At 30.3% G+C, this 27,322-nt stretch overlaps 2 protein-coding genes, 1 long non-coding RNA gene and 2 other non-coding genes across 5 annotated transcripts; 1 reads left to right on the top strand and 4 right to left on the bottom strand.

Annotated features, from left to right (window-relative positions):
- Positions 1–5,633: 5,633 nt before the first annotated feature.
- On the bottom strand, positions 5,634–7,982 carry LOC108470951 (uncharacterized). The gene is made up of 2 exons (XR_008273814.1): positions 7,855–7,982; positions 5,634–6,023 (listed from the first exon to the last, which is right to left on the bottom strand). It is a non-coding gene; the product is annotated as an uncharacterized LOC108470951 (long non-coding RNA).
- On the bottom strand, positions 6,502–6,702 carry LOC128284609 (small nucleolar RNA snoR127). The gene has a single exon (XR_008275034.1). It is a non-coding gene; the product is annotated as a small nucleolar RNA snoR127 (small nucleolar RNA).
- Positions 7,983–17,802: 9,820 nt separating the features above from the next.
- On the top strand, positions 17,803–17,874 carry TRNAE-UUC (transfer RNA glutamic acid (anticodon UUC)). Its single transcript has one exon. It is a non-coding gene; the product is annotated as a tRNA-Glu (tRNA).
- Positions 17,875–18,111: 237 nt separating this feature from the next.
- LOC108470756 (F-actin-capping protein subunit alpha) lies at positions 18,112–22,792 on the bottom strand. Its single transcript, XM_053022263.1, has 11 exons — positions 22,637–22,792; positions 22,422–22,540; positions 22,095–22,210; positions 21,403–21,492; positions 21,128–21,192; positions 20,045–20,206; positions 19,808–19,886; positions 19,523–19,600; positions 19,106–19,180; positions 18,993–19,028; positions 18,112–18,632 (listed from the first exon to the last, which is right to left on the bottom strand). The coding sequence occupies exons 1-11, from the start codon at positions 22,735–22,737 to the stop codon at positions 18,525–18,527; spliced, it is 1,029 nt and encodes a 342-aa protein (XP_052878223.1). The 5' UTR covers positions 22,738–22,792; the 3' UTR covers positions 18,112–18,524.
- A 1,820-nt stretch (positions 22,793–24,612) lies between these two features.
- LOC108474207 (REF/SRPP-like protein At3g05500) lies at positions 24,613–26,545 on the bottom strand. The gene is made up of 3 exons (XM_017776137.2): positions 26,138–26,545; positions 25,769–25,996; positions 24,613–25,328 (listed from the first exon to the last, which is right to left on the bottom strand). Exons 1-3 carry the CDS (start codon positions 26,171–26,173, stop codon positions 24,861–24,863), a joined length of 732 nt encoding a protein of 243 aa, XP_017631626.1. The 5' UTR covers positions 26,174–26,545; the 3' UTR covers positions 24,613–24,860.
- Between the last annotated feature and the right edge of the window lie 777 nt (positions 26,546–27,322).

Raw genomic sequence — 27,322 nt, 5'->3', positions numbered from 1 at the left:
CTTTTTATAAAGACATATGGACAAATTGGATTATTTTTGTAACCTTTTTTTAACAAGTATTCACTAAGATGATTATACCACATACGTCCAAATGTTTTTAATCTATATAAACTTTTCTTTAATCTAATCGAAAATTTTTCTCAAGAAACTCTATATCCTTCTGGGATTTTAAATCCTTCACGGATTTTTATATAAATTTCACTATCAAGTGTGCCATACAAATAGGTTGTAACAACATCCATTAGATGCATGTCAAGTTTTTCACGTATTGCCAGACTAATAAGATATCTAAACGTGATTGCATCCACCACAGGAGAATATGTGTCTTCATAATCAATGTCGGGCCTTTGCAAAAATCCTTATGCTACAAGTTGTGCTTTATATCTTACAACTTCATTTTTTTCATTTCGTTTTTGTACAAATACCATTTATATCCTATCGACTTTACACCTTTAGTTGTTTGGACTACAGGTCCAAAAACATCATGTTTAGAAAGTGAATTTAATTCTACTTGAATTGCATTTTTCCATTTTGGTCAATCTTTTCTATTTCTACATTCGTCAATAGATTTAGGCTTAGGATCATTATTTTTTTTTCTACTTCAATAGCAACATTATATGCAAAATTATTGTCGACAGTTATATTTTTCCGGCTTCATCTTTTCCTCGAAGTAACATAACTTATAGAGATCTCTTCGTTATCATCATTTTCAGGTACCTGAATCCCTTCTAAGGCTTTATGATTATAATTAGTTATATCTTTGGCACCTTATTTGGAACTTGTCTCCATAATATGATCATCTTGAGTATTTGCTCCTTTCTTTTTACGAGGATTTTTATCTTTGGAACTAACCGGTTTTCCACGCTTCAGGCATGGATTACTTTCTTTTACACTAACAATTTACCCTATTGGGATATCAATTTGTATTGAAGTATTTTCAGCTAGTATGTGAGATTATGTAATTCTCTTTAGGTCAGTAAATGAATCTGGCAATTGATTGGCGATGTTTTGCAAATGTATGATCCTTTGAACTTCTTGTTCACATTGACTTGTACAAGGATCTAATTAAGATAATGATAATTCATTCCATGTAATTTATTTTACCTCTCTCCCTCTAATGTTGGGAATATTGTTTTATTAAAGTGACAATCAACGAATCATGCAGTAAATAAATCTCTAATTAATGGTTCAACATACTTAATTATAGAAGGAGATTCATAACCAACATATATTCCTAACCTCCTATGAGGACTTATCTTTGTTCGTTGTAGTGGAGCAATTGGAACATATGCTGTACATCTAAAAATTCTAAGATGGGAAATATTTAGCTCCTGACCAAAAGTCAATTGCAATGGGGAGTATTTACTATAACTTGTTGGCCTGATGCGCATAAGTATTGTTGCATGTAAAATAGCATATCCTCAAGCTGTAATAGGGAGCTTTGTTCTCATAAATAATGGCCTAGCTATTAGTTGGATAGTTTTTATAAACGATTCAGCTAAACCATTTTGTGTGTGAATATGAGCTACAAGATGTTCAACTTTTATCTCAATTGACATACAATAATCATTGAAAGCTTGAGATGTAAACTCACCAACACTATCAAGACGGATAGTTTTTATTGCACAATCTCGAAATTGTGCTCTTAATCGAATTATTTGAGCAAGTAGTCTCGCAACCGCTAGGTTGTGAGTCGATAATAAACATACATGTGACCATCTACTAGATGCATCTATCAATACCGTAAAATATCTAAATGGTCCACATGGTAGATGAATAGGCCCACATATATCACCTTGAATACGTTCTAAAAATGCGGGAGATTCAATCCCAACTTTAGCTAGTGATGGTCTAATAATTAGTCTACCTTGAGAACAAGCATCACAAAAGAAATATTTGAATTCAAGAATCTTCTGGTTCTTTAGTGGGTGCCCAATTTAACTTTCAATAATTTTTCACATCATAATAGATACGAGATGGCCTAACCGATCATGCCAAATAGTAAAAGTATGTTGTTCTACAAACTTCTAGTTTGTAGTAATGTGTGCCTCAATTGCACTAATATGTGTATAATATAAATCAGATGAAAAAGCATGTAGTCTTTCCAAAACATATTTCATTCCACATTCAAAATTTGTAATATATATTCAATATTTATCTTATTCATAGTCTCAATATGATATCCATTAATATGAATATCTTTAAAACTCAATAAATTTCTTTGAGACTTAGTGGAAAATAAAGCATTATCAATGACAAATTTTGTACCTTTAGGTAATAATATAATTGCTCTTCCGGAGCCTTCAATAAGTTTTGAACTACCCTAGATTTTATTAATGTGAGCATCATTATTGTTAAATGAGAAAAATATTTTTTTCTTTGAGTATCGTATGTGTTGTAGCACTATCAGCAAGACATATGTCTCTATTGATTTTGGATCGAACAAAATTTTGTTGATCATACATATTCTTCATAAAAATAAATAAAATATAACATTAAAACGTTGTAAATAGTTATTGAATATGTATAACTTGCAAAATAATTAAATAAATAAACATACTTTTTTTAATCAAGAAAATGAACATATTTACAATAACATAATAACACCAACTTATTCTTTATGCAAGAAAATGAAACATATTTAAAAACAATATAAAATACTAAAATAACACCAACTTTTCTAATGATTCTCAAAGAAATCTATCATATCAAGGTGAGTTATAACATTAAGGCCATGAATTACATCACATCCTCTTTTGCCTCAATTTCATCATTTTTTGATATAAAATTTGTCTCAATATTATTTTTCTTCCCTTTAATAGATACTTGATAAAGTTTCATTAAATGTCCAAACGTACGATAGGATTATTTTGACCTCCGAAGGATTATTTTGACCATTGCTATTCTTTTTCTGGTGGTTAGAAATATCACTATTATGAACACCATGATAGTAGTTACTAGTACGTCCTCGACCATGTCTCCAACTACGTCCACAACCACGACCATGATCGCAACCTTTATATTTTTCATTTCCATATTTATTGTGTACTGCAACATTCACTTCAGGGAGTGGGCAGTACCAATAAGACAAATTCCATAGTTTTTCATCAACAACTCATTATTTTGTTCAGCCACTAAAAAGCATGAAATTAATTCAGAATATTTTTTAAACTTTTTTCACTGTATTGCTATTGACGGAGCACATTAGTAACATAAAAGGTTAAAAAGGTTTTCTCTAACAAATCCTAATCAGTTATGTTCTCTCCACATATTTTTAGTTGAGAATTAATTTTGAAAAGTTCTGAATTATATTCATTTACAGTCTTAAAATCTTACAACCGTAAGTGCATCCAATCATAACGAGCTTTAGGGAGGATCACCGTTTTCTTATGGTCAAATCTTTCTTTCAAATTTTTTCAAAACTCAAGAGGGTCTTTCACCGTGAGATATTCCACTTTTAATCATTCATGTAGATGATGAAGGATAAAAATCATTGCTTTTGCCTTGTCTTGGTTAGATGCTTCTTTATTTGCTATTATAGTATTCCCTAGACCTTTAGTATCTACGTGAATTTCAGCATCTAACATCCATGACAAATAATTTTTGCCTGAGATGTTTAGGGCATCAAATTCAAGTTTAGCAAGATTTGAAATTATAATCACTAAAAAATTATTAGTAAAATAATATAAAAGAAGTAGAGATCTAATTCTAATAATTACTAGAATCTAAAGTACATCAAAATTTATGTTTATCATGATAAACATCTACTTAATAAGATATTTATAACAAAACCCTTAATTGTTAACCATACTAAATTTTTATAAAAGTATACTAACCGCTCAAATAATTCAATTAAATCAAAGGTTATCAATTAAGTGAAATTACATGTTTGTCTCCTTATTTTTATTTTTTGCTTTTTGGTTTATTTTTAGTTTTATTTTATTTTTCAAATAATTTTAATTTCAAAATACTTTTTAAACTTGGAATATATAAAATTGATTGATTTTTTTTATTTTGGGCTTATATAATGTATTGGACCTATCTAATATATTGGACTTATAGTATATTATTAATTTTGATTAATTATTCAATTTTGAACTAAATTAACTGATAACCGAAATTTTAAAAAGTCTTTAACTAACGCAGATCAAATTAAATTTGATGGTGACCGATTAATCAAACTAATTTGGTTCGGTTGGTTAATTTAGTTAAAACCAAAAAACGCACACTCTTATAATTAGGTGATCAGTTTGTAACTTTCCATAATTGGGTAACAAAAAAAAAACTATAGTTGGGTGACTACAAGTGTAATTTGCCTTATTATTTTTCTAATATATATTTTACCCTTAGATTTGTTCATTTGTACCTAGTTGGTACCTAATTTCCTTTAGATCTAGTTGACATCTGAACTTGTATTCCATCAACCAAGTTGATACCATCGTACTAACTCCGTTAATTTATACTGACATGGCACGAATAGTCAATCCAACAATGACAAATGAAGTCTCTCTCACATGGCAAACATAAATTAAAAACTTCAAAGATATATAAATTAATAAAATATAAATTTTTTCACATTAAGAATGAACCTAAACAGATAGTTGTTTAAATTTAAATGCATTTAAAAATAAATCTAATAATAACACATGACAATCTCTTAATATGTTTTACTACCCCTTAGTTATGCCCTTACAAGCTATTTTTAGAGATTTTTTAAAAATTAAAATATCAAATCTTTATATGATTTACATAAATTAGCTTGACCCCGATACCCATAAGTCTCAATGTAAGTTGTTTTCCTAAAATTCCTAACAAAATCTCATACAAATTATCAAATCTTACCACCCACTAACTTAAACCATAACCCATAACTCATTTTCCTAAATCTTAATTTGAAGTATTTGATAAACCTCCATCAAATTATTTCCTTCCAATTTATTCAAGCTACAATTCCTTTTAAGTTCAAGGGTTTCAACTTAACTCTATATTCAATCGAAGAAAACCTTGACTCACTCGATTCTAATGTTTTTCATAACCATGATCTTTTTCAAGTATTGGAGCATTGTTTGAGTATGAAAATATCATCTAGACTAGTCGTAAGTAGAGTTTAATGTAAAGCTTAAATCCTGTTGAGGGTTAATCTTTGAAGATGTTTTCGTACTTGATCGATGCTACAAAATTTGAAGAAGTCCACGCTCACAAAGAGCATTTTGAGTGAAGAGAGTCGTTGTTAACTTCGGTTGAAGTTAAAGTTTGATTAAAATCCTCTAGCTTAAGAAAGGATTGAAACTTGAATATGACGGAGGAAAACAATTCGGTGAACATTTGATTAGAGACTACAGTTTGTTCGGAGGTTTCTGGATGTTTTGAGAATTGAGAGAGATGACAAGTCCAACATAGATCACAAGTTTAATATGATTTGTCAATGTAATACTCGAAATTTAGAATTAACAAGAATGGGTTAAGGTTTTTGGACGGCACAAACAAAATTTATCCAATTGAAATAAGCAAATATATCAACGGTATGAATGACATTAGTGCAACAAGCACTTGTTTCCAAGAGTGTCGATTATTGAGGGTCTATCATTTCTTTGTAAGCCAACCAAGTCTCGAACACATCAACAATAAGATGATTATCTTTCACAAATTCCAAATTCTTGCCAACAGCCATAGAATTGTTATTGACATGATTTGAGGGGATTAATTAAATAAAAGAACACTAAATCTTGCCAAAGGTGGAAATTGCAGTTCCAGCATAGTACTCATAGCTTAAGTTAACCAATAGAAAGTTGAAAAAAGCAAATTCACTTTTTGTTCTAAAGTTTTACATCAACAAAACAAAGCCCAAACAAGTTCAAGACAACACTGCATCTGTTTTCCATTAGTAATCTTCCTTCCACCGTCTTCGGAACAGCAGGGCAGCACAACAGAGCTTTCCGTTTAAACAGTTCGTAAAGTAACGGAATGCTTCAAGTCTGCCAAACTGTTTCTTATCAAATTTCTTCCAACTACTGAAAAGAGCACTACAAATTTGCCCAATGCAAATAAAAAGGATGATGTTTTAGGCAAAAATGAGTAGTTGAAAGTTGAAACATGCTGATTGTTGGAAAATCCAGTGTCATTAGTTCATTATTGAGAGCCAACAGAAGCAGAAACACAAACAATATGGACAAGTTGAAAAGATTGTGACAAAGAAATGAAATTATAGTAGCATTAGTAGCATCACAAAGCAATAATTAAACACTATTACCCAGCTTCTCCGAATAGCAAGGGAACATTCATACAATATCAATGAGCTGCAGAAATATAACTTAAAATTGCACATCAAACAATTCCCACTAGCTGAATACGGAACCATTGCTCAAACTCCAAAGGCAGATGATTTGCATGTTATAGTTGATTCTGGAATCGATGTTCCGAAGAACATATGTCCGGTCACCATGTAACATTTGCGACATATATGAAGAATCATAATAAAGGGTGGAGAAAAAGGAAAACAACTCTGGTCAGATAAGCAACCAATCCCGAAGGTATCGTCAGAGAATGCACTTCAACAAAAGGCATCCCATACAAAGCTAGATTAGAGTTACTAAGAGGTAACCGTTGCGCTTATAAAAAAACACATCAAGAAAATAGCTTTGAAGCTGATGCCTTATGGAGCACATCAAAAAGTCTGATTTGGCTAATGAAGCATCATTCCAGAGGCAAAGAAAGCAAATGCAGTTACACACATAACATTGGGGTATCATCCAAAATGTAAAGGGTTCCTTTAGTAAGATGAGGACACATTACAATCTAGCTAAAAGAGGAGTCATGGAGAGATGACGGAGAAGAAGATCGGAGCAGACTATGGAGAACAAGTGCGATGGCAAGCAGTTTTATGGACACAATAAGGGACTGAGAAGGATGAGAGTTAGAGTGGTTGTTTTGATTATAGAAAGCAAGTTACAAAGTTTGATAAATGATACAAAAAAAGTCCCCAAATAAGACATTCAAACCTCTATTTATAGGCCTTGGAAAGGAATTCATCTCAAATAACAGTTATGAAACAAGTGACATATTTCATGGAACATAGGAGAGATGTGGATTAATTCACAACAACGTGTTCAATGAAAATGAATGAAATCACATTCATATTACCTATAGTGGGTAATGAGAGAAAAGTTATGAAAATAGTGGATATAATGGTAGTTTAGTGGAAGTTATACTAATGAAACTTATTTTAACAAGGAGACTGCTACTTGCAAACTTAAGTGCAAGTGCACAATTTGATCAATGAGATGGGAGAAAAAAAAAACACTTAGTGCTCCAAAGAAACGTTAAGAAGTAGATTCTTAACAATATCCATATCTGAGCCTCCAATACATCCCAACAATGGAGCAAACCTAAGCATCCTGCTAACCTTCTTAAGCTTAGCTCCACAACTTTCTCAACATGGAGTGATTGTGCAAGGAACAATATTCCCGATACTACTATTGACAGAATAATTAATAACCAAAAACGGGTATCTACAGGATATCATCCAAATTCTAAAACCCCTAATATGGAAGTTCATCCAAGTATCAAAATTAACCAAATGGGTATTATAAAATTTCCCCATTTTTAAGCTCCTATAACTACTACAGTCCTTAAAATTGCAAGATTCAATAAGAAATCATAGCATAAATAAATAAACAGAACTAACTACAAATATAAGAGTGAAAACTTTTCCGTCTGAAACAAGGGAAGAGGAAGCTGAATTTGAAACAAACTTACAAAATGCAAGACTACTAATTAATAATAACCAAAACCTGAATCAGCGGAACCTAAAAAGGAAAGCTGAAATTTAGTTCCAGAAAGTAACTTTTGACTTACCATTATCACGAATATCGGCGACTGCGGGGTGGAATAGGGTTTGAGCTTAGATATTTATTTGAAACGCGGTGAGTTGGCTTGTTTAGTAGTGCTTAACTTCAAAAACACTTTCAGGAAAAAAATGTGTTAAATAAGTTAGTTGTTAGCTTGAAAAGTATTTCTGAATAGGAGAGAATAAAATTATTAATTAAAAAATATTTTTAAAATATTAATTACGAATATTTAATGGTTATATTTAAATATTTAAAATATATTTTATATATTCTAATTAAATTTTACAATTAATTAATATTTATTGTTTAAAATGTTTAAAATTTATATATTTTATATATTAAAATATTAACAAAAAGTTATAATAATTTTTTATATTGTTTTTAAAATATAATAATATTAATTAATTTAAATATTATTTAAATATATATTTGTTACTTGATAATAATATATTTAAAATGGATATTTTATTTTTGATAACGATGCTAAACACCCAAATTTTAAATTAAACTTTTTAAAATAATTTTTAAAAGTACTTTTCAAAAGCATTGCTAAACTACCTATTAGTGCTGCATGTTATAAAATCTTGTTATAGTATAATTAATTCAAAAATTTATTTATCCATAAAATTTTTAATTTTTAAATATTTTTAGAATTTTTAAATTTTTATAAATTTTAAAAATATAAATTTGGTAATTTTTAAATATTTTGAATTTTTAAAATTATTTTAAATTATTTTGTAATTTTTGTTGAGAGAGTGATCAATTTTTTAATTTTCAAACTTGACAAAGTCCAAAAAAATATTCACACTAATCTATTGTTTGAATTATTCGAGTTATTCGAATAGTAAAATTCAACTCGATTTGAACCCGAAACTCTAATTACTTATTTGAGTTGACTCGAATAACTTGATTCGATTAATTTGAAATTTGATTTTTTTTCGAATAGAATCGAGTTTTGCTCAACCCTAGTTATAATATTTGGGTTTCACTCAATAAATCCAAATTAAATTCCTGAATATAGAAAATATGTTGTTAGTCCTTTCATTTTGACAAAATTTAGAATTTAATCCACGTACTTAAAAACTTAGAAATTAAGTCCTCCAACTATTTCGATTTAAAAATTTAAGTCTAATCATTAAAATTATAAGTATTTTTTTTGTTAAAAGTTGTTAATTTGACATGTTGATTAAGTTTCCTTATGTAAAAAAAATAATGGAAACTAAACACGTTAAATTAATAAATTTTAATAGAAACTAACAATAAAAATAACGATTGAACTAGAATTTTAAATTAAAAAATAAAATATAATTTTTAACTACATAAACTAAATCTCAATTTATTTAAACTAGTGGATTAATACTTGACGTAGCAACTATCCATTTATAAATTTAAATTTCTTTCCAAATCCAAACAGACTATTATTTTTCTTCTCTTTGTTCTTTTACCAGTGTATTAATATTAGAGTTCTCAATGGGTTGCCCGGGTTCTAACAAAAAATTAGGTCTAGATTCGGTTCGATAAATGGACTTAATTTTTTACTTAAGTTCATCTCAAATAAAAATGCTAAAACCTAGGTTTGGTCTGGTCTGATTATATTAATTTTTTATATAAAATTTTAAAAATATAATACATCAAATACACTAAAATATTAAAATAAATATTTTTCAATAAATTGAAAATAAATGTAAAAAGAATTTTTATTCTTAAATAACACTAAGTTAAGTGTAACTTAACAATCAAATGCATTTAAAATAGTAGCAAAATTAACAATAAAATAAGAATTATACAATATCCAAATAATAATAACAAAATTGTAATAATATAATAGTGAAATAGTAGCAATACAGTGGGAAAATAGCAAAATATTTCTTTTTTACAAATTCAGACCTGGCCAAGAAAACCTTACCTGAGGCTTGATCCATTTTCTAAATAAATCTTATTTTTTTTACCAAAATACATTTTTCGGACGAACCTAACCCCACAAAAACTCTAATTAATACTTAATTTACCATTAAATATCTAAAATAGTAGGCCTTAACCTAGCTTTAAATCTCTCTCCTTTTATGTAACTCTTTATACAAATATTTGAATTAATTATTATTTTATATAACAAAACCTTAAATGTAATTATTTAATATTTGAATTGAAATTAGTTTGAGTTAATAATGTTTACATATTGCATTCTTTGATAAAATAAATATACTTGTCGATTGAATATTAGTTCGATTAGTATGAGTATTGTTGTCATTATAAGAGGACATGGATTCGAGTGCACTGAAGTATATTATCCTCCTATTTATGGGTTGGAGAGGGATTACGGATAGATCTAGGTAAAATATTAAAAAAAAGAGCAGATATGATCAAAACCTATAATAAGATTATAAAAAAATCCACTTTAATTTTATAAAAAAATCATTTTAAAATGTGTTTATGAGATTTATATGTCTTAAACATAGTGCATAAAATTTTTATTGATTTTTTTCCTAAAATGATTAAAAGATTTATTTGTAATTTTAATTTTAAATATTGTTATATCAAAATATCGATAAAACAAATTTAGACATTTTTTATATATATAATATTTTTTATTAAAAGGTAAACTATTAAAATAATCACTTTTGTTTGCTTTAAATTACATTTTAGTCATTTATCTTTGAAATGTTGCGTTTTAGTCACGTTATCGTTAGAGGCAAATCTGGGGGGTAGCAGGGGCCCCGGCCCCCATAAAATGGAAAATTGCTATTTAGGCCATTTAGAAATTTTAGAATTTTGAATTAGTAAAGGTAAAATTACACTTTGGCCCTCTAAAATTATAAAAAATTGATTTAATCCTTTAAAAATTATAAAGATTTATGTTAGAATTGTAAAATAAATCTAAAATAAAACTTAATAAACCGGGATCTATCATGTCAGATCATCAAGAATAAATCAAGAATAAAACTAGATGCGGAAGCATACCTGAATCCATGAATTCCTTGAATTTTTTTCGAATATTAGGGATTGGATCTTCTAAATTAGCACACAATAAATTTAGAGAATATTTGTCATTTTCTAAGGATGGGATATTAGAAAAGATATCTTGTGTGTAATTTAGGGACCATAATCCTAATATTTATAACATTAGCATATTAGTTCTAATTCCTAATTTGCCAATCATTAATTAGAATTTGATTAAAACTCAATTACTAGAGTATCTACACATATTTGACCCATACTTTATTTAATAATTAAAGCCCAATAAAATTTTAACCAAATTAGATCACTTTTAGTTTGGGCTAACATATCATGATAGTAAATAATAACATGTAATTACCCTTATTATAAATGTGATGTCCATATTTTCCAACAATCTCTCACTTGGACCACATATATATACTAATTACTCTATAATTACATGTCATTATATAACCTTATGAGCTCAAAATTTTACTATCATATCCAAAAGACATTTCAAACAATCTCGCCCATTAATTATTAACATAGAACCAAGGCGACTTTTGTTACATATATCGTAACTAAATCCACCCTAATCATGTATATTAATACAACCAAATGATATGGATCAAGTATGGATGTGTAGCATGGAAATTATATGCAATATGATCTAAACATGTCTATTTCCAACTGGTCCTCCTTAGTTAGATCAAACCTTACCAAAATCAGAGTGTGAATAAACTAAATAAACTTATTTCTGTAGAAAATAAACTTAATATCTTTAAACTGAAATAACTGAAAATATGTCTATAACATAAAAGCATTTAAAAATACAAACTCTCACTAAAACCAAATATCCTTTAAATGACATTACACCTATATGAGCAGTGTGCTCTTATAAAACCTTAGGTGTAGTTCCTTATTAAGCGGATCCATAATCATGAACTTTGTCCTAATATGCTTTACAGGCACCTAGCCACTCTGAACTTTTACTTTAACAACAAGGAACTTAAAGTCTATGTGTTTTGACTCTAATGTACTCCGGTTGTTACTGGAATAAAAGACTGCAATTTGTTTTCACAAATTGCACCTTAGTGATAAAATTTGTATTCATATTCCATCAAAATCAAAGTTCTGTATACCTGATGATCTTTAACTGATTAGATCTCCGATATGTGAGAATGTAATCTTTTGTTCTCTGCAAATACCTTATAACCCTCTTGGATGCTATCTAATTGTCCAAACCAAGGTTGCTTAAAATATCTGCCTAACATCCCAATAGTGTACACAAGATTCTAATGTATACAAACCTGAACATACATTAGACTTTCCACTGCTAAAATGTAAAAAAATCTAATGCATTTTTGTAATCTCATAATCATTATTAGGGCATTGATTGAGGCTATGCTTATTATTGACAAGCAGCATTCATTAACATATAAAACCAAATATAGAACCTTACTCCCACTAAACTTATGGTATATACGATTCTCAACAAAATTCATCTCTAAACCGAATGAGATAATCATTTGGTAAATTTTGTAATTATTGACAAGAAGTTTGCTTAAGCCCATAGATGAAGTTCTTTGCAAATCATTAACTTTGCATCATTAGACACAAAGCTTTCTAATTGCACCATATAAATATATGATCAATGTTACCATTGAGAAACCATTAACTTAATATTTATCTGATGTAGCTTAAGGTCAAAATATTCCACTAAAACCATTATAACCCTTTCTTCAGTGGACTTTTTTAATGGCATTCATTCTTGAGGTTGTTGAGTTTGTTCTTCTGGAACAATTACTTCATCTTGAATAGGGAGTTGTTCAACATTGTCTTATTGAGGTTCTATATTCACTTTTTAATCAATGATAGGTATGAGAACCTGAATATCGTCAAAAGTAATAGTAGAAATTGAGTTAGAATTCAATTCCTCTTTAAAAACAATGTCTCTAACTTTATTCCTCCCTCCAAAATCAATATCCTAAAAGAATGTTGCAATTCTCATCTCAAAAATATTTCTAATTGTGCGATCATAAAACTCATAGCCTTTAGATCGCTCAGAATTTCTTTGACCCTTATACTTTATAAACTTCAAAGAAGTCAGAAGTCATGTCATTTCAACCTAATCGTTTTTAGCAAAATATTTCTCGATTTCGTCAAGGAAACCTTGGCCTGAGTAATCTTTTTAGATTCTATGCCCCTAAATACTTCTAAAATGTTGTGCTTCATGATCGTTAGACTCATGCAATTTGAACAATCCCACCTCTCAAAATCCCTTTTTAACATAAGGGGTGTTTTTCACAGTAAGAGGTGCGAGTTGTTCTTCCCTTAGTGCAATATCTATATTCATAAGTGTCTTTTCCATTCATTGAAATTAGTCTCATTAAGCATAGATATAGAATTTATATTAGCAGATATTGTGGCAGTAGAAGATGAATTAGCTAAATATAGAACAAAAATAAAAATAAGTTCACATCAATATTCATAAGTAAACAACAAATTCAGGATAATGGTCAATCCCATCTTAAGATACCAAACACAACATTAATATCAAGTCTTTGGACAGTAATATTAATAGTAAGCGATACTCTTATCGTAGCAATCAAACATTGACAATAAATTATGTCAAACAGTTAATTAATCTTTGGACTAACTTATTACTCTCATAAAATACCTTATAATCGTCACACATTTATCACCACAGATGTCGTTGAAATTCTGCCAAATATTAACTTACCTTTGAGTCAATTAATAAACGCATGGATCACAAAAATATATAATCATCTTGATATTTCTAATAAACTAATCTATACAAAAGAGGTCATTTTGGCAGCATTTTGTTTCAACTAATCTTTTTAAAATATTAGACATCCTTAATTAAAATCTAAAGCCAAATTCTGAATTTATTTATTTCAAAATATTTCTCTTAATTTCATCTTTTAATCAAATTAAAAGATAATAGTATATATATGTATATATTTATCCCAAAACAACATACAATGATGTTGGCAAATATAACAATAGTTGAATAAATCATAAACCATAAACAACTTCATATAAGACTTCAAATTTAAACCAAAATAATTTGAATAAAGGTAAACCTCATCTCAAGATATCGGACACTCCATTAATATTTCATCTTTGGATAAAATATTAACTTGTAAGTGATATATTAGTGTAATAATCAAACATTGACAATAATAATGTGGCGAACCATAAATCTTCCTTTGGGCCAATTTATTGTTCACGTGTAAAACCGAATAATTGTCACGCGTTTATTACTATAGTTGCACATGTAATATTATTAACTTTCATTTGGGACAATCAATATTAACATAACTTATGTTACATGCACACAACCTTTTATATTTAAAAAAAAGAATTATACAAAAAAGATCACTTTGGTGACTTTTTGCTTCAATTAAGTTATTTGAAAATATATATAAATATACCAATATTCAAATTTAAAATTTCTCAATAGTCAAATGTCAAAACTATTTTTTTATTGTTTTATAAACTCTAAAATAACCCAAAATAAGGTTGTCTTAATAATGCAATAAAAACCGAAAACCTTAATTTTGACTATTTTTTTTTTTTGTTCCAAAATCATATATATCAAAACTAAACATAAATAATTTAGAGTTCAAAGCCAAATAATTAACAAGCACATGTATTCATAATTTTGGCATGGATAAAAACACCAAAGTAATTCACGATATACATGTATTCATAATCAAATAAAAAACTTATCGTGAATTTATCATGTAAATCTAAAATTGTATTTCGATTAAACAAATATTCACATGAATACTTGAAAATATTTTCAAGCCAATAAAACTAAAAAAAAACCAAAATCATAATAGTTGGCATATCCTACAATTCATACAATAAACTATATCATCATAATTTAACCAAATATTTGGAACCATAAGATGCCAAAACCAAATATTATAGAACCAAACTTAAAACCAAAATATTTAAATATATATAGTTGACATGAATTTACACCAAAACACTCATAAAATTGAATATATAACCATAACTAAAAAAATTAACAACAACAATATCTCACCAATTAAACTATAAAAGATATCTTATTAAATAATGGTTATAAACACTAATTCACACAAACTATAATCATTCATTAATCCTCAAAATTATTGATATGCATATAATATTTATACACACATAATATATACACACAATTATAATAATATAAAATAATACTGACTTGCCTTACATATTTTATGTAATCTCAAATTTATATTCATGACTAAAGATATTATATAAAACTTATTTATACATAAACATACTTAAAAAAATTCATAACCACTAAATATAAAAAGAATCCCAAATTATATAAAAGCCTTTATATGCTAACTATTTATGAAAATTCATAGCCACCATATTTAAAAAAAATCTCAAATATTTTAATTTTAGTCGGGTTCCATAAGGACTAAAACTTATATACAATAATTATAACGAAAACCAAAAGTAATCATTCGTATATATGAATTAAATTCAATGGTGAATATAATTCATCATGAAAAAACAAAATATGATAATTTCATATATATTCAACCATAAACACAAAATTTAAAACAAATAGTGCGAAAAAAATCTTACCAACATTCATTTATTCCATTATCAAGTGAATTAAATTTCAAAACCAATTATACAATCCAATTGTAATTCTTCAATTACAAAAAGTTGTAAGTTGTAACTTTAATTTAATAATGACTTTAACCAAAATTTATAAAATAATTGTATGAAAATAAGAGAAAGAAATCTCACAATTCAATTTTTATCAATTGATTATAAATAAATAAATAAACAAACTTTCATCTTTTGAATAGCATATGCAAATATTATATTTATAAAATCATGAAACTTTATTTAAAGAATCAAAATCCAAAAATTTATTAGGAATTGTAAAATAAATCTAAAATAAAACTTAATAAACCAGGATTTATCATGTCAAATCATCAAAAATAAATCATGAATAAAACTAAATGCGGAAGCGTACCTGAGTCTATGAATTCCTTGAAGTTTTTCGAATCTTGGGAATTTGATCTTCCAAATTAGCACACAAGAAATTCAAAAAATATTTGCTCTTTCCTAAGAATGGGATATTAGAAAAGATATCTTCTGTATAATTTGGGGACCATAACCCTAATATTTATAACATTGGCATATTAGTTCTAATTCCTAATTAGCCCATCATTAATTAGAATTTGATTAGAACTCAATTACTAAAGTATCTACACATATTTGACACATACTTTATTTAATAATTAAAGCCTAATAAAATTTTAACCAAATTAGATCACTTTTAATTTGGGCTAACAAATCATGATAGTAAATAATAACATGTAATTACCTTTATTATATATGTGATATCTATATTTTCCAACAATTTAGATTATTAAAAAATTAAAATTTCATTTCAGCCCCCTCTAAAAAAAATTTCTAGCTTCGCCCTTGATTATCATTTTGTTACAAAATAGTCACTTTGCCATTAAGATCTATTACCTCCTAAACGGCAGTTCGACGTGACAGTTAAAATAGATTTAAAATACCAACGTGGATGTTCTGCTGAGATGAGAAAAGTTATTTTTTTTATGAAAATAGAATATAAAATTTACCCTAAAACCCAAATAATTCATGTTGGACATCCTGAAATTTTGTATTCTATTTTCATAAAAAAATTTAACTTTTGTCATCCTAACTAGACATCCACGTTGGCATTTAAAATACATTTTCACTGCCACATCGGACTACTATTTGGAAGGTAACAGATCTTAACAGCAAAGTGGCCATGTCATAACAAAACGATAATATAAGTGATTAAAATGTAATATGTGATAAATAAAAGTGACTATTTTAATAGTTTATCGTTTATTAGAATAAAGCCTTTTTGAAAAAAAAAAACCTTTAAATCATTTTAAATCATTTACATATTTTCAAACTACTAATCATTCTTGAAATTCCATTCAACGGTAACTAATCCAATAATATTCCACATTTGTATTCAACAATGTCTAAGCATTAGAGCAAAACATGAATGATTGGTTTATTAAGATTTGCATATTAAATTCATAAGCAATATGCACATGCAAATTTTCTTTATTTCCAAATTTTTTTTTTAGGATCAACGGGAGTGAATGGTGCATCGTTGGATGGTGGTAGATCATCTCCGAGAGGTGGAGGAGCGTCATGGTTTTCGTGTTGCTCGTCAAACCCAAACCCCAGCGTCATTGGATTCTTTGTACCCCATCTTATTTACGGTGTTTATCCATGCAAATTGGTGAAATAAATGAGTAAGAACCATTCCAAACACCAATGCTTGTTCTTGACGGCGAACAATTCGGAGCATGTCCAAGAAGATATAGGCAAGGTTAGGATGACTACCTGTTCGGATGGCATTAAGCCACCAATACTCAAGATCTCAGAGTGTAGAGTACTTTGTGCCGAACGGTCGAAGAAGATGCGAGGGTTGTGCATTGGAAGGAGGCTCGCTTGATCTCCATCCATTAGTACGTTGGCGGGAATAGAATGAGAATTCAAAGGCTTGAAGGAATTTAAAGTCAATCACACGATTTAGCTTCACTGTTAGCTGAGCATAAAAATCGTAAAAGTGCTCTCCGGATTGTGGGGTTTGGAAGCGCCTATCAAATGGCATTGGCTGGTAGTTGAGTATGTGACGACTCACCACCGGTCCGTTTTCGTTTGGATGCTATGTGCTTGGTCTTCCGTGCCATGGAATGGCGTGGGCAATTAATCAAGCACTTGACGGTAACGGAATTTCGAAGTGAAGATATGCAACAAGATATAAAAAGAGCTTTGGTAGTGTTGGAATGCCAGAAACGTGAATCTCAAGCCAAAAATTCAAAGGTTGGCCGAATGGTGTTTTGTAGGCTTATGTTGGCTCGATCGAGGTAGTCTCTGCGACGACTGGGTGAACTAGGCGCAGCTCTTATAATATGTATCACATTTGGATACCATTTATCAACAATCCATTGTCGTCCAGTGGTTAGGATATCTGGCTTTCACCCAGGAGACCCGGGTTCAATTCCCGGCAATGGAAATAATTTTATTTTATTTTTTTTTACATTTTTTAAATCTTACTCTATTCTCCATTTTTTTCCTTTTCTCTCTCTCTCTCTCTTTTTTTTTTTTTTTGCATTTTCCTTATTTAATTTCCTATACCTTGCAATTTTTCCTTCATTTTATTTCCTACTCTCTTTTTTTTTGCATTTTCCTTTATTTTATTTTATTCTTTTTAATTTTTTTAAACCTTTATTCTATAACTGAATTATTACTGTTTTGTTTTAGCCAGTGAATTAATACTTGATAATAGCAAAATGATACAATCTACAATTTAATATGTAACTACTTTGCCATGGGTCTATAAGACTGAACCTGAGCATACAATTTCAGGCATATATATCTGTACCCAAAATTTCCACAAACATCACTAGTACATGAAAATGTAGTAACTATAACAAAGCAATGCTACACACGGCTTGTAAAGAATGAAGCGGTATAGCACACCAACATATTTCACTCTTAGGCGAGAACACAACTTGCACACCAAACAAAGGATACAGGCAGGCAAAGAAGAGTTGTAAACTCTCAAAACTGCACAAACCATACAGGCAGGCCGTTGAATGAGTATTCCTAGAACTCAATTTTATGCATAAAAGAATGCACTTTATGCCTTCAGGTATGATCTAGTCACTTCCCGATTCCAAGCTCTTTTGATATCTCTCTAGTCAGGCTGAATTGCGAAGTGCTATGCCATGGAAATAAGGTCCGAGTAACTGGAAGTTTCCTCCGAAGATCCTGCATTGCATATAAGAAGTTTTAAGAGCAGTGTTTCTGTTTTCAAGGATTCCTAAAGTAGAGACTTAATAAAGCTCCATATGGGCATATTATAAGCTAGAATTGTCAATATTAGCATAACTCCAAGTAGGGCACCGTGGCCATATTACTTTTTGACGAAAATCAGAAAATGATATTAGGATTTAACCAATGGGAACATGCACACCAAATGTATAATATGAAACATGAAGTAAGCTAGAATGACTGAGCATTAACTATTCGTTAAATAAAACACAATGTATAACAGATCTAATGTTGAAACATGAATCTGAAAACGGCGTAAATAACCTAACTTAATTGCAAAGGTTTCCTCAGACATACCTTGAAAGTGGCATCTGGCAAATTCAAATAGGATGCCTGCGTTATACCTCAACTGTCAGTAGATAACGGTAGGAAGCACAAGGAATTGAAATTAACCAAACATTGAAAACAACCTCAAGAGATGCCAGGTACTCTGTCTCATGGTGGCGAATTAAACTGGCTATGGCAATTGCACTATCATCAGGGGACTGAAACAAACAGAAAAATTAAAAATAGCATTAACCATATGAAACCAATTATCGTTTTTGTTATCACACGGGCTAGGAGTCACTGAGCCAACAAATCATAAACTCCCATTGTAAATAATGACTAAAGAACTTCTATCCTTCACAAGCTTTCGCATAGGAATATTTGCTCAGGACAATTACCATTCTCATATGTTATATCAAAATGGTTAAATGAGAGATAAAAATAGTCAAAAGCAGAAAGAACGAATTCAAATTCTATTGCAAGGAAGAATGAACCAAAGGAGAAAATAATGTGGTGAAAAACAGAAACAATGTTAAAAAAGCATGTTATTTTGTACTAACCTGAAACATTGTAGAATCTCTACATTCATGTTTTGCATCTAATTGCACATTTCCCTCTTCAAAATAGTGCGCACCCACCTGAAAAGATAGAGAACTGACTTATTATAGGTTTATGTAACTTTGTGAGCTCAGATCAGAAATGCAGGAAGAAATAGGGGCACAAGCTTGAATATCACTTGTAAATAATAAAAGGAAAATGACAGGTATAGGAGGAACGAATGATGAAGCTAAAGAAACAAGAACAAAAATATGCCATGCACTAAATCATGAGAAATATTGTAATACCTGAAATTTGCCTTTTAATTCCAGAACTTGAATATCATCTTTGCACTCAATTTTCCATATCGACTGCCAACTTCCAGTACTATTACAAAATGCCAAAAACCATTATTAGAATATAAACAATCATACTTTCCTACATATTCAATACTGATGGGTAATAAAAATTGTTAGTCAATTATACAATATGCAATTGCTGTAGCAAAGCTACTACTACATTGTGGTCTAAAAGATCTTACGCACCAGAAATTCTGTGGGCTAAGTCTAGCAGCAGAAATCACTGCAACAAGTTCAAAATCATATCCAGGTCCCTCCACATCTTTTCCATTAATACAGTAAACTGAACAAGAACCTTTTGGATAAGCTTCACCAACATACTTCAGCATTTCTGCTTCCAGAGCACATCTGTAAACAAAGAATAGGAATTAATTATAAGTAGTAATTAAAGAACTACATGATGAAGTGAGCCCTAATGCCATTCGTTTTCTATGAGTTCCAAAACGGGAGCAAGAGCAGGCCATACAAGCAGAAACTATGGATTTTTTCTCTTCATGAAGCATGCTAGTTTCAGCAATGATGATGAAAACCATAATGGGTAGAAAATTTTCCTTATAATGTAAACTTCTTGAACTTATTAATGGCAATAAAATAAATAAATACATGTTTATGTTCCTCGCACAGTCTTAAGTATCAATCCAGGAAGGGAGTCAGTCAAAACCCATCTAAAACTAAAAGTCTAAAACCCTGAAACCTTAGACTCCAAGACATTTATCCCATCTCTGACAAGTAGGCAAAGGACCAACAGTAACAAAAAGGTAATATCCTATAGGCTTGGAATTGGACATAGTTTCCTCAAACAAATCATTTTGAGCAGGTCGGATTGGTTTAGATTGGATCAAGCAGAAACTGGTCTAATCCAATTCTAAAATTTTGGGTCCTTTTCATTTTGCAATTTTGGGTTAGGCCATTCTGAGGCTTTGGTTTCTTGGGTTGGGTCATTATGGGTTTGGATCATTTCAGGTTACTTGTTTAAGTTATTTTGGGCACGAATCAGTTTGGGTTTGGGTTTAGCGAGTAGTGGTGTTGACTTTCTATAGTCAGATCAAGTTGTGTCAGGTTTGGGTCCGGGTCAGAATTGACAAGTCTAGATGTCAATAGGAACTTAGGATTTTGCTAATTTCAGCTAGCTGGTGAAAGCAAACACGGATTAAATTAGATCTATGGAGAAGTTAATCACCTAATTAGATTTCAGATAGAGATACTTGAATTAGTTCATAAGAAATCAATTATAGATATTATAATGCCACCACAGTGGTAAAATCATACCGGTATTCCTCAACATATGGAGTGGGAAGTTCCTCATCACTGGCAGGTCTAACCTCTGTACAAACCTGAACCAATTTAGCACAACATGATATAAACATCTAAACTAAATCATACACATTAATTGCTAAGTTTCACATCCACAGGGTCATTCCCATCCTGTAATCCACTTGACATTAAAAACTTCAAGTTCAGGAAATGATATCACAGCAAAGGTTCTCTGCTATTAAATGGCATTGATAGTTTTCAATCACAATATGCATAAGGCAGAAAGGTACCTGTTTGACATGGTCAACTATGGCAACTTGGGCAGTCTTGGGGTCTAGATACTCATTACCCTGAAGCTCCCCATATGATGTAACCAGCACCTAAAATTCGATTGGAAAAAAGCATTGAGACAATCAGCTCTGTTTTAAAACCAAACTACATGGAATCGGCATCTGAACTAACAGACTGGATATCGAAACCATTCTCATATTCGATAAGAATAACAAGCCAACATGAGAAATTGAGTTAATTGGATGACTTATGGACCATAACCATGTGAAAAAGAGCCCAAAATCCTACCTGGGAAACCTTAAAAATGAAGAGTCTTAAACATAATGATGTATACTCACTGCGGTAGTGGTCAATCAAGGTAGTAAAATGCCATATAAACCTCCAGCATTCGGAAAGTTAGCCTTACCGCAATAAACCAATTACGAAGAGTTGTATTTCTCACACGTAATCAACTTAAACTACACACTAAAGGAAGGCAATTCCCGATAACAAATGTCACTCACGAAAACGATATGCATGAAGTAGACGAAAGCTGTTTCTAGCAGTCCTACTTATAACATTTAAATACACTTAGCCACTAGCAATGCTGAAAACTATCCAACTGAATTGACTTAGTTTTACTAGAAACCTAACTCTAAGCTACAAATTATTAACACTGAAACAGAATATAGTAGGGATTTCCAGGACTGACATCTCCGAATCTACCAGGCATTTCGAGGCAAATCATGTGAGATTTGTTATAAACAGGAAATGCTTCCGATGCCGCCTCATCGTAGACGTCATCATTATTCAAAACGGATTTTAAATCTGCAAGAAAAAAAAGTAAAAATCAAGAAGAAAGCACTAAAACAGAAATCGATCGACACGAATCGAATGTGGATCCAGAAAACGAGATAGAAAGTAGAACTAATTCATCAAACTGAACAACAACAAAAAAAGAGAGAGAGAGAGAAAAGAAGGCAAAGGAAACAGGAAACGCAACACTTCAAAACGACATTGGAGAGAGAGAGAGAGAAACCTTTGGCGACGTACTGGATTTCGCCTGCGGGAGCATTGAGGAGGAACCATTTGGCGATCTCTTTCTTTTGCTTGTCGCTCAGTTCAGTTTCTTCTTCTGCCATAACTTTCTTCCTTGATCTGCAAAAAAAGCAAACTTCGGAGGGAAAAAAAAAAGGCAAATAAAATGCTCAAGTGGAAAATGAGAGAGAGAAAGATGATCTGTAAAGGACTTGCTTGTTTGTGAAACAATGAGTGAGTGAAGATTCAAGAAGCAAGCACGCATTCAAAAAAAAAAAAACCCTTCCCGACAGTGGGGTTATAAGTCTTTTGGTCATTTTCTACGGCGTCGTCGTCGTGACATTGTCATGGAATTGAAATATCGGAGATTAATATTATTATAGGTAAAGTATCAAAAATAGTAATTTTTATTTCTCTTAGATTATATTTTAATTATTTATATTTAAAATATTATATTTTAATCACTTATATTATCGTATTATAATATTTTAATCACTTAATGTTAATTGTCATTAATAGTCTAATATAAATTAATGTGACACGTTAAATCATTATTTGAAATAAAAATTTTAAATTAATTATACAATTAGTCTTTAATTTTTTTCATTTTGAGAAATTTAATTTTTTCTTTTACTTTAAAAGAGATGGAGAATGGAAAAATAAAAGGAGAAGCTGAAGAAAATGAAAATTAAAAAAAAAAGAAAAAACATAAAAGAACAAAAAATTACTCAAAGCAAAAAAAACAAAGCAAAATTGAATTTTAGCATTTAAGGTTGGAGCTTTACTTATTTTCAATTCTTTTATATAATAAGAAATTTATATCATAGATTGAAAATTATAATATTATGAAGTAAATATTAGATAAAAAATATATTTTTAAAATTAAAAATAATAAGTAGAATTAAATGAATTTAGGTTAATTATTTATAAATATTAAATAAAATTTAATGCTTATATTTAAAAACCAAACTTTTAGTTATTATTCGTAACCCCATCCATGTTCCATCCTCTTTCACTCATCCCCATTCAGTGTTTCTAATATTGACAAGTCTTGGAGTAGAATTTTTAAGCTTAAAAATTGCAAATATCTCTAAACTTTAAATCTTTAGTACCCCTCAAGCTTAGGCATCATATCACACCCTAAATCTCTTCTTATTTGTGTTACGAATTGTGGATTTAAACATATATAAAAAACATTTAATAGACATTAACTAATTAAATGAGATTCATTTAACTTATTTAAATTGACTCGATTCATGAAACCATGGATAGATACAGTTAGATTTAAAGGAGTTCAATTATAAATAGAATCCTCCACTTCATTTCTTGTATATTATTTTCTTGTGGCTTTTTCGTTCAATTCAAACCACTGTCTTTTCGAGTGGCGGATTTGAAGCAAAGAAACCGTTTAATGTGCGCTATTTTCTAAACTAAAATTATAATCCCGTGACACTTGCATGCACAGCCACCCATGACATGACCAGCTCATCGTCATCCCTCGCAATAGCACCCAATTCCGCCCCTTGTTCCTTTTCAATGAAAGCAGTATTAACATTGATCTTCACTTTCAATCTAATAGATGCATACAAATTAACAACTGTTGCCTGGTGCGGAAGCATCACTTTTCTACTCAAATTACGTACCATGATGTCCCTTCCGCGAGCCTTTATGTGGGAGTGTAAACTTCCCATTTATTAGCTTATTGCTTCTAAGCTCCAACATTCCATATACGTCGTAATAAGACTACCAAAACTTGTAAAAGCCTCACTGTCTAACAATCTCATAAAATTCTCTAACCAGTAAATACACTTTGTAACTTCAAAATTTTAGCAAATTGTCATCAATACCGGCTAGTTTAAGGATACCATTAGAAACCTTTCAGTCTCTCAACGCATGTATGGCATTCTATCGGTATGCTCAATACCTCAGATTACAGGACGACCACGTCGGTGAAAAATGATCATGCCCCAGTCTCCATGCGAAGAGCTTAATTTTTTATAAGGTGTTTGGTCCCAAGAATAGCATCTCTAGTCGTTTTAACAGCAGGGATTTGAGAGAATAGTCTCCACTTTTTAGATTATTGCACCGAGTACCATCTAAAGGGGGTGAGTCTACGTTATTTTTAATTATAGAACATACTTTCACAACATATACGTGTAGAGGCTTCAAAACAAATCAAAAGGAAGCATCTATTCAAGCAAGTCAAACTAAATTGATCAAATTAAGAACAAATTTGCAGACTCAAACCCCAGAATATAAAATATAAACAATCCCATCAAAAACAAATTTATTTCAATAAAACTAAAATACAACAAAAACAAACATGAAAACTAAAACCCATTGTTCCATCCATCACAAGAGACAGTCACAAGTAAAAACATAAAACAGGTCCAGATTATATTCACAAGTCATAGCCAACGTAAACAAGATTCAAAGCAGATCAACTCTCAGATACCAATGGCTCCATTTCAGTCGTCTGTTCACCAAACACCTTAGCGATCTTCTCAGTAGGAACCAAAGGCAAATAGGAGGCAACCTTGTACCCTTTCTCTGCACTGCTAACCACTGTCTCGTTATACTTGTCGCTGCAATAAGCAGCTGTTGGGACAACGACCGAGGCAACTTGAGGGAAGAGAGGGAGCTTGTTGAGTTTACGCCAAGCTGAAACCGCACATTGTTCAGCTTTGGGTTCATACTTCGCATAAAGCTGTTTTGCTGTGGGTTCATACTTGGTATACACTGATTTTGCTAATCCTGAGGCGGTGTTCACCACTCCAGCACGGTGGACTTCGGAAGCCACGCCACGAGCAACCTCGGGAGCCTTTTGGGCTGCAGAGATGGCTTCGGTTGAGACCTGTTTGATGACTGGAGGGACTCGACGATCAAGCTTGGTCACTGATTCACCCACCTGCAATAAAAACAAAGGATCAATCTTTGGGTACTACCTTTCTTTCTTGGCAATCAAAGATTTGAGCAAAAATAGTTTCAGTAATTTTAGTTAAACTAAAACATACAAAATTTTTGAATCATTTTGGATTAAACTCATTTTGAATTTGGATTGCTTCAACTCTAGTTTGTGTTATTCTGGATATAGATTTCAAGGCATTTGAATTTGGATTCTCATTAATCCGATTTTCAGGTTCGAATCAAAACTAACAAGCCCACAATTTTGCAACTAAACCATTACCAGTTTTGAATCACATTTTTGAAAGGCATTTTCCAAATGCCAATTACCCCAACACCAACCCAGAATTTCAATTTCAAAGTCATGTACACAGAATTTACTTATAGTCATTGCCTATGAAATGAAAGAAACCAAATTGAATAAAAACGAAGAGATCATATTACCTTGGAATCAACGAATTTAAGGAATTCAACAGGGACATCATGGTATTTATCATAAACCGGTCCAACCACGCACTTAACCGTTCCCTCAACGGTCTCGACGCTAGGTTTCAACGGCCCCGATCTTTCCTTAGCGTAAAGGTAAAGGTTGGTGAAGCACAAAGCGGCGTGAACGGCGGCTACTTGCACGAATTCCAAGTATTTCAGCCTCTGTTCTTCTTCCTCTTTAGCCTTTCAAATTCAAATAAAAAACAATACAAAAACAAATCAATTTAAAAAAAAAAAAAAAGGAAAACCCAAAATACATAAAAACCCAACAAAAGAACAAATAAAGAGAGAGAGAGAGAGAGAAGAAAGCTTTAATGAAAATACCATGTCTTGCCGGAAGTTAGAATCTCCTTGAGCCATGAAAATAAATAAGCAGTAGCTGTGATTGTAAAAGATGAGAACTTTTTGCTTTGGGGCAGAGATCAAAAGACTGGGTTCTTTTTCGGCGTTGAGTTGTGAATGAAAAGGGTGGAAAAGGGGGTGGTTTTATAGGGCAGAATAAGATGGGCGGTGGAGATTAAGCGGTGAAGGAACGTGTGGGTTAACTAAAATAAGGGCGTTTAGAGTGGTCAACGCCGAGGTTTGGAAATTAAGGGTCCTTCGGGGCTAAGCTAACCCAACCATACATTACCATGCTAAGGAAAATGCGATGTCATCCAACTAACCTACACACTATCGATCTGGATCCTCTTTTTCCTTTTTTTTTTTTTTTTTGGTGACATATTTGGGTCCTTTTCAAGAAAAAAGAAAGTGAAGGCCGAGTTCACCAATCAATTTATCCTTTTTGATTTGTAGAATCCCATGTTCATTTCTTGATTTTATTTTAGAATTTTTACATATTATTTATAAAATTTTAAATTGTTTAAAAAATTAAATTATATAAACCCTTTTACATTTTATAAATTTAGAATTTAATCAATGTGTTTTATTTTTAAGAATTTATTCTTTATATTTTCTAAATTTTAAAATTTAACTCTTATGATTAATTAAAATATATTTTGCTAGTTATATAATTACTAAAAAAAATTTATTTATTTTAAAATGTAGTACCAATAAAATTTTAAAAAATAACAGTATTAAAATTGCTCTTAAATTTTAAAGTTTAAAAAGTAGAATGAAATAACTGTAGAATTATTAAATTTTAAAGTTTAAACTTAATATTTTTAAATAAATAAAAAAAACCAATAACTCTCATTTTACTAATTTTTAAATAATAATTTTAAATTATTTTCACAATTTTAAATATAAAAATATTTTTATAATATAAATAATTATATTAATTATAAATTAATAAAAATAACATCAACTGGATTTAAATAACAAAGTTTTTAACTTGTGGACAAAAGATCATTCAATGTGAATGACTCAAATTGGTTTTCATTTTCACAATATTTTCTTTCCAAGTTTAGTAGAAATGGATTTGGGTTTTTAGTTTCTTATTCTTACGGGATTAAAATTTTAGTTTGATAAATCATGTATTTTAGATAAAATTTTTACTTTAAATTCATC

Source organism: Gossypium arboreum, chromosome 11 (genome assembly GCF_025698485.1).
Source record: "Gossypium arboreum isolate Shixiya-1 chromosome 11, ASM2569848v2, whole genome shotgun sequence".
NCBI lineage: Eukaryota > Viridiplantae > Streptophyta > Magnoliopsida > Malvales > Malvaceae > Gossypium > Gossypium arboreum.
The sequence above is the reverse complement of the archived record's forward strand: the minus strand, read 5'-3'. Positions and strand labels throughout refer to the sequence as shown.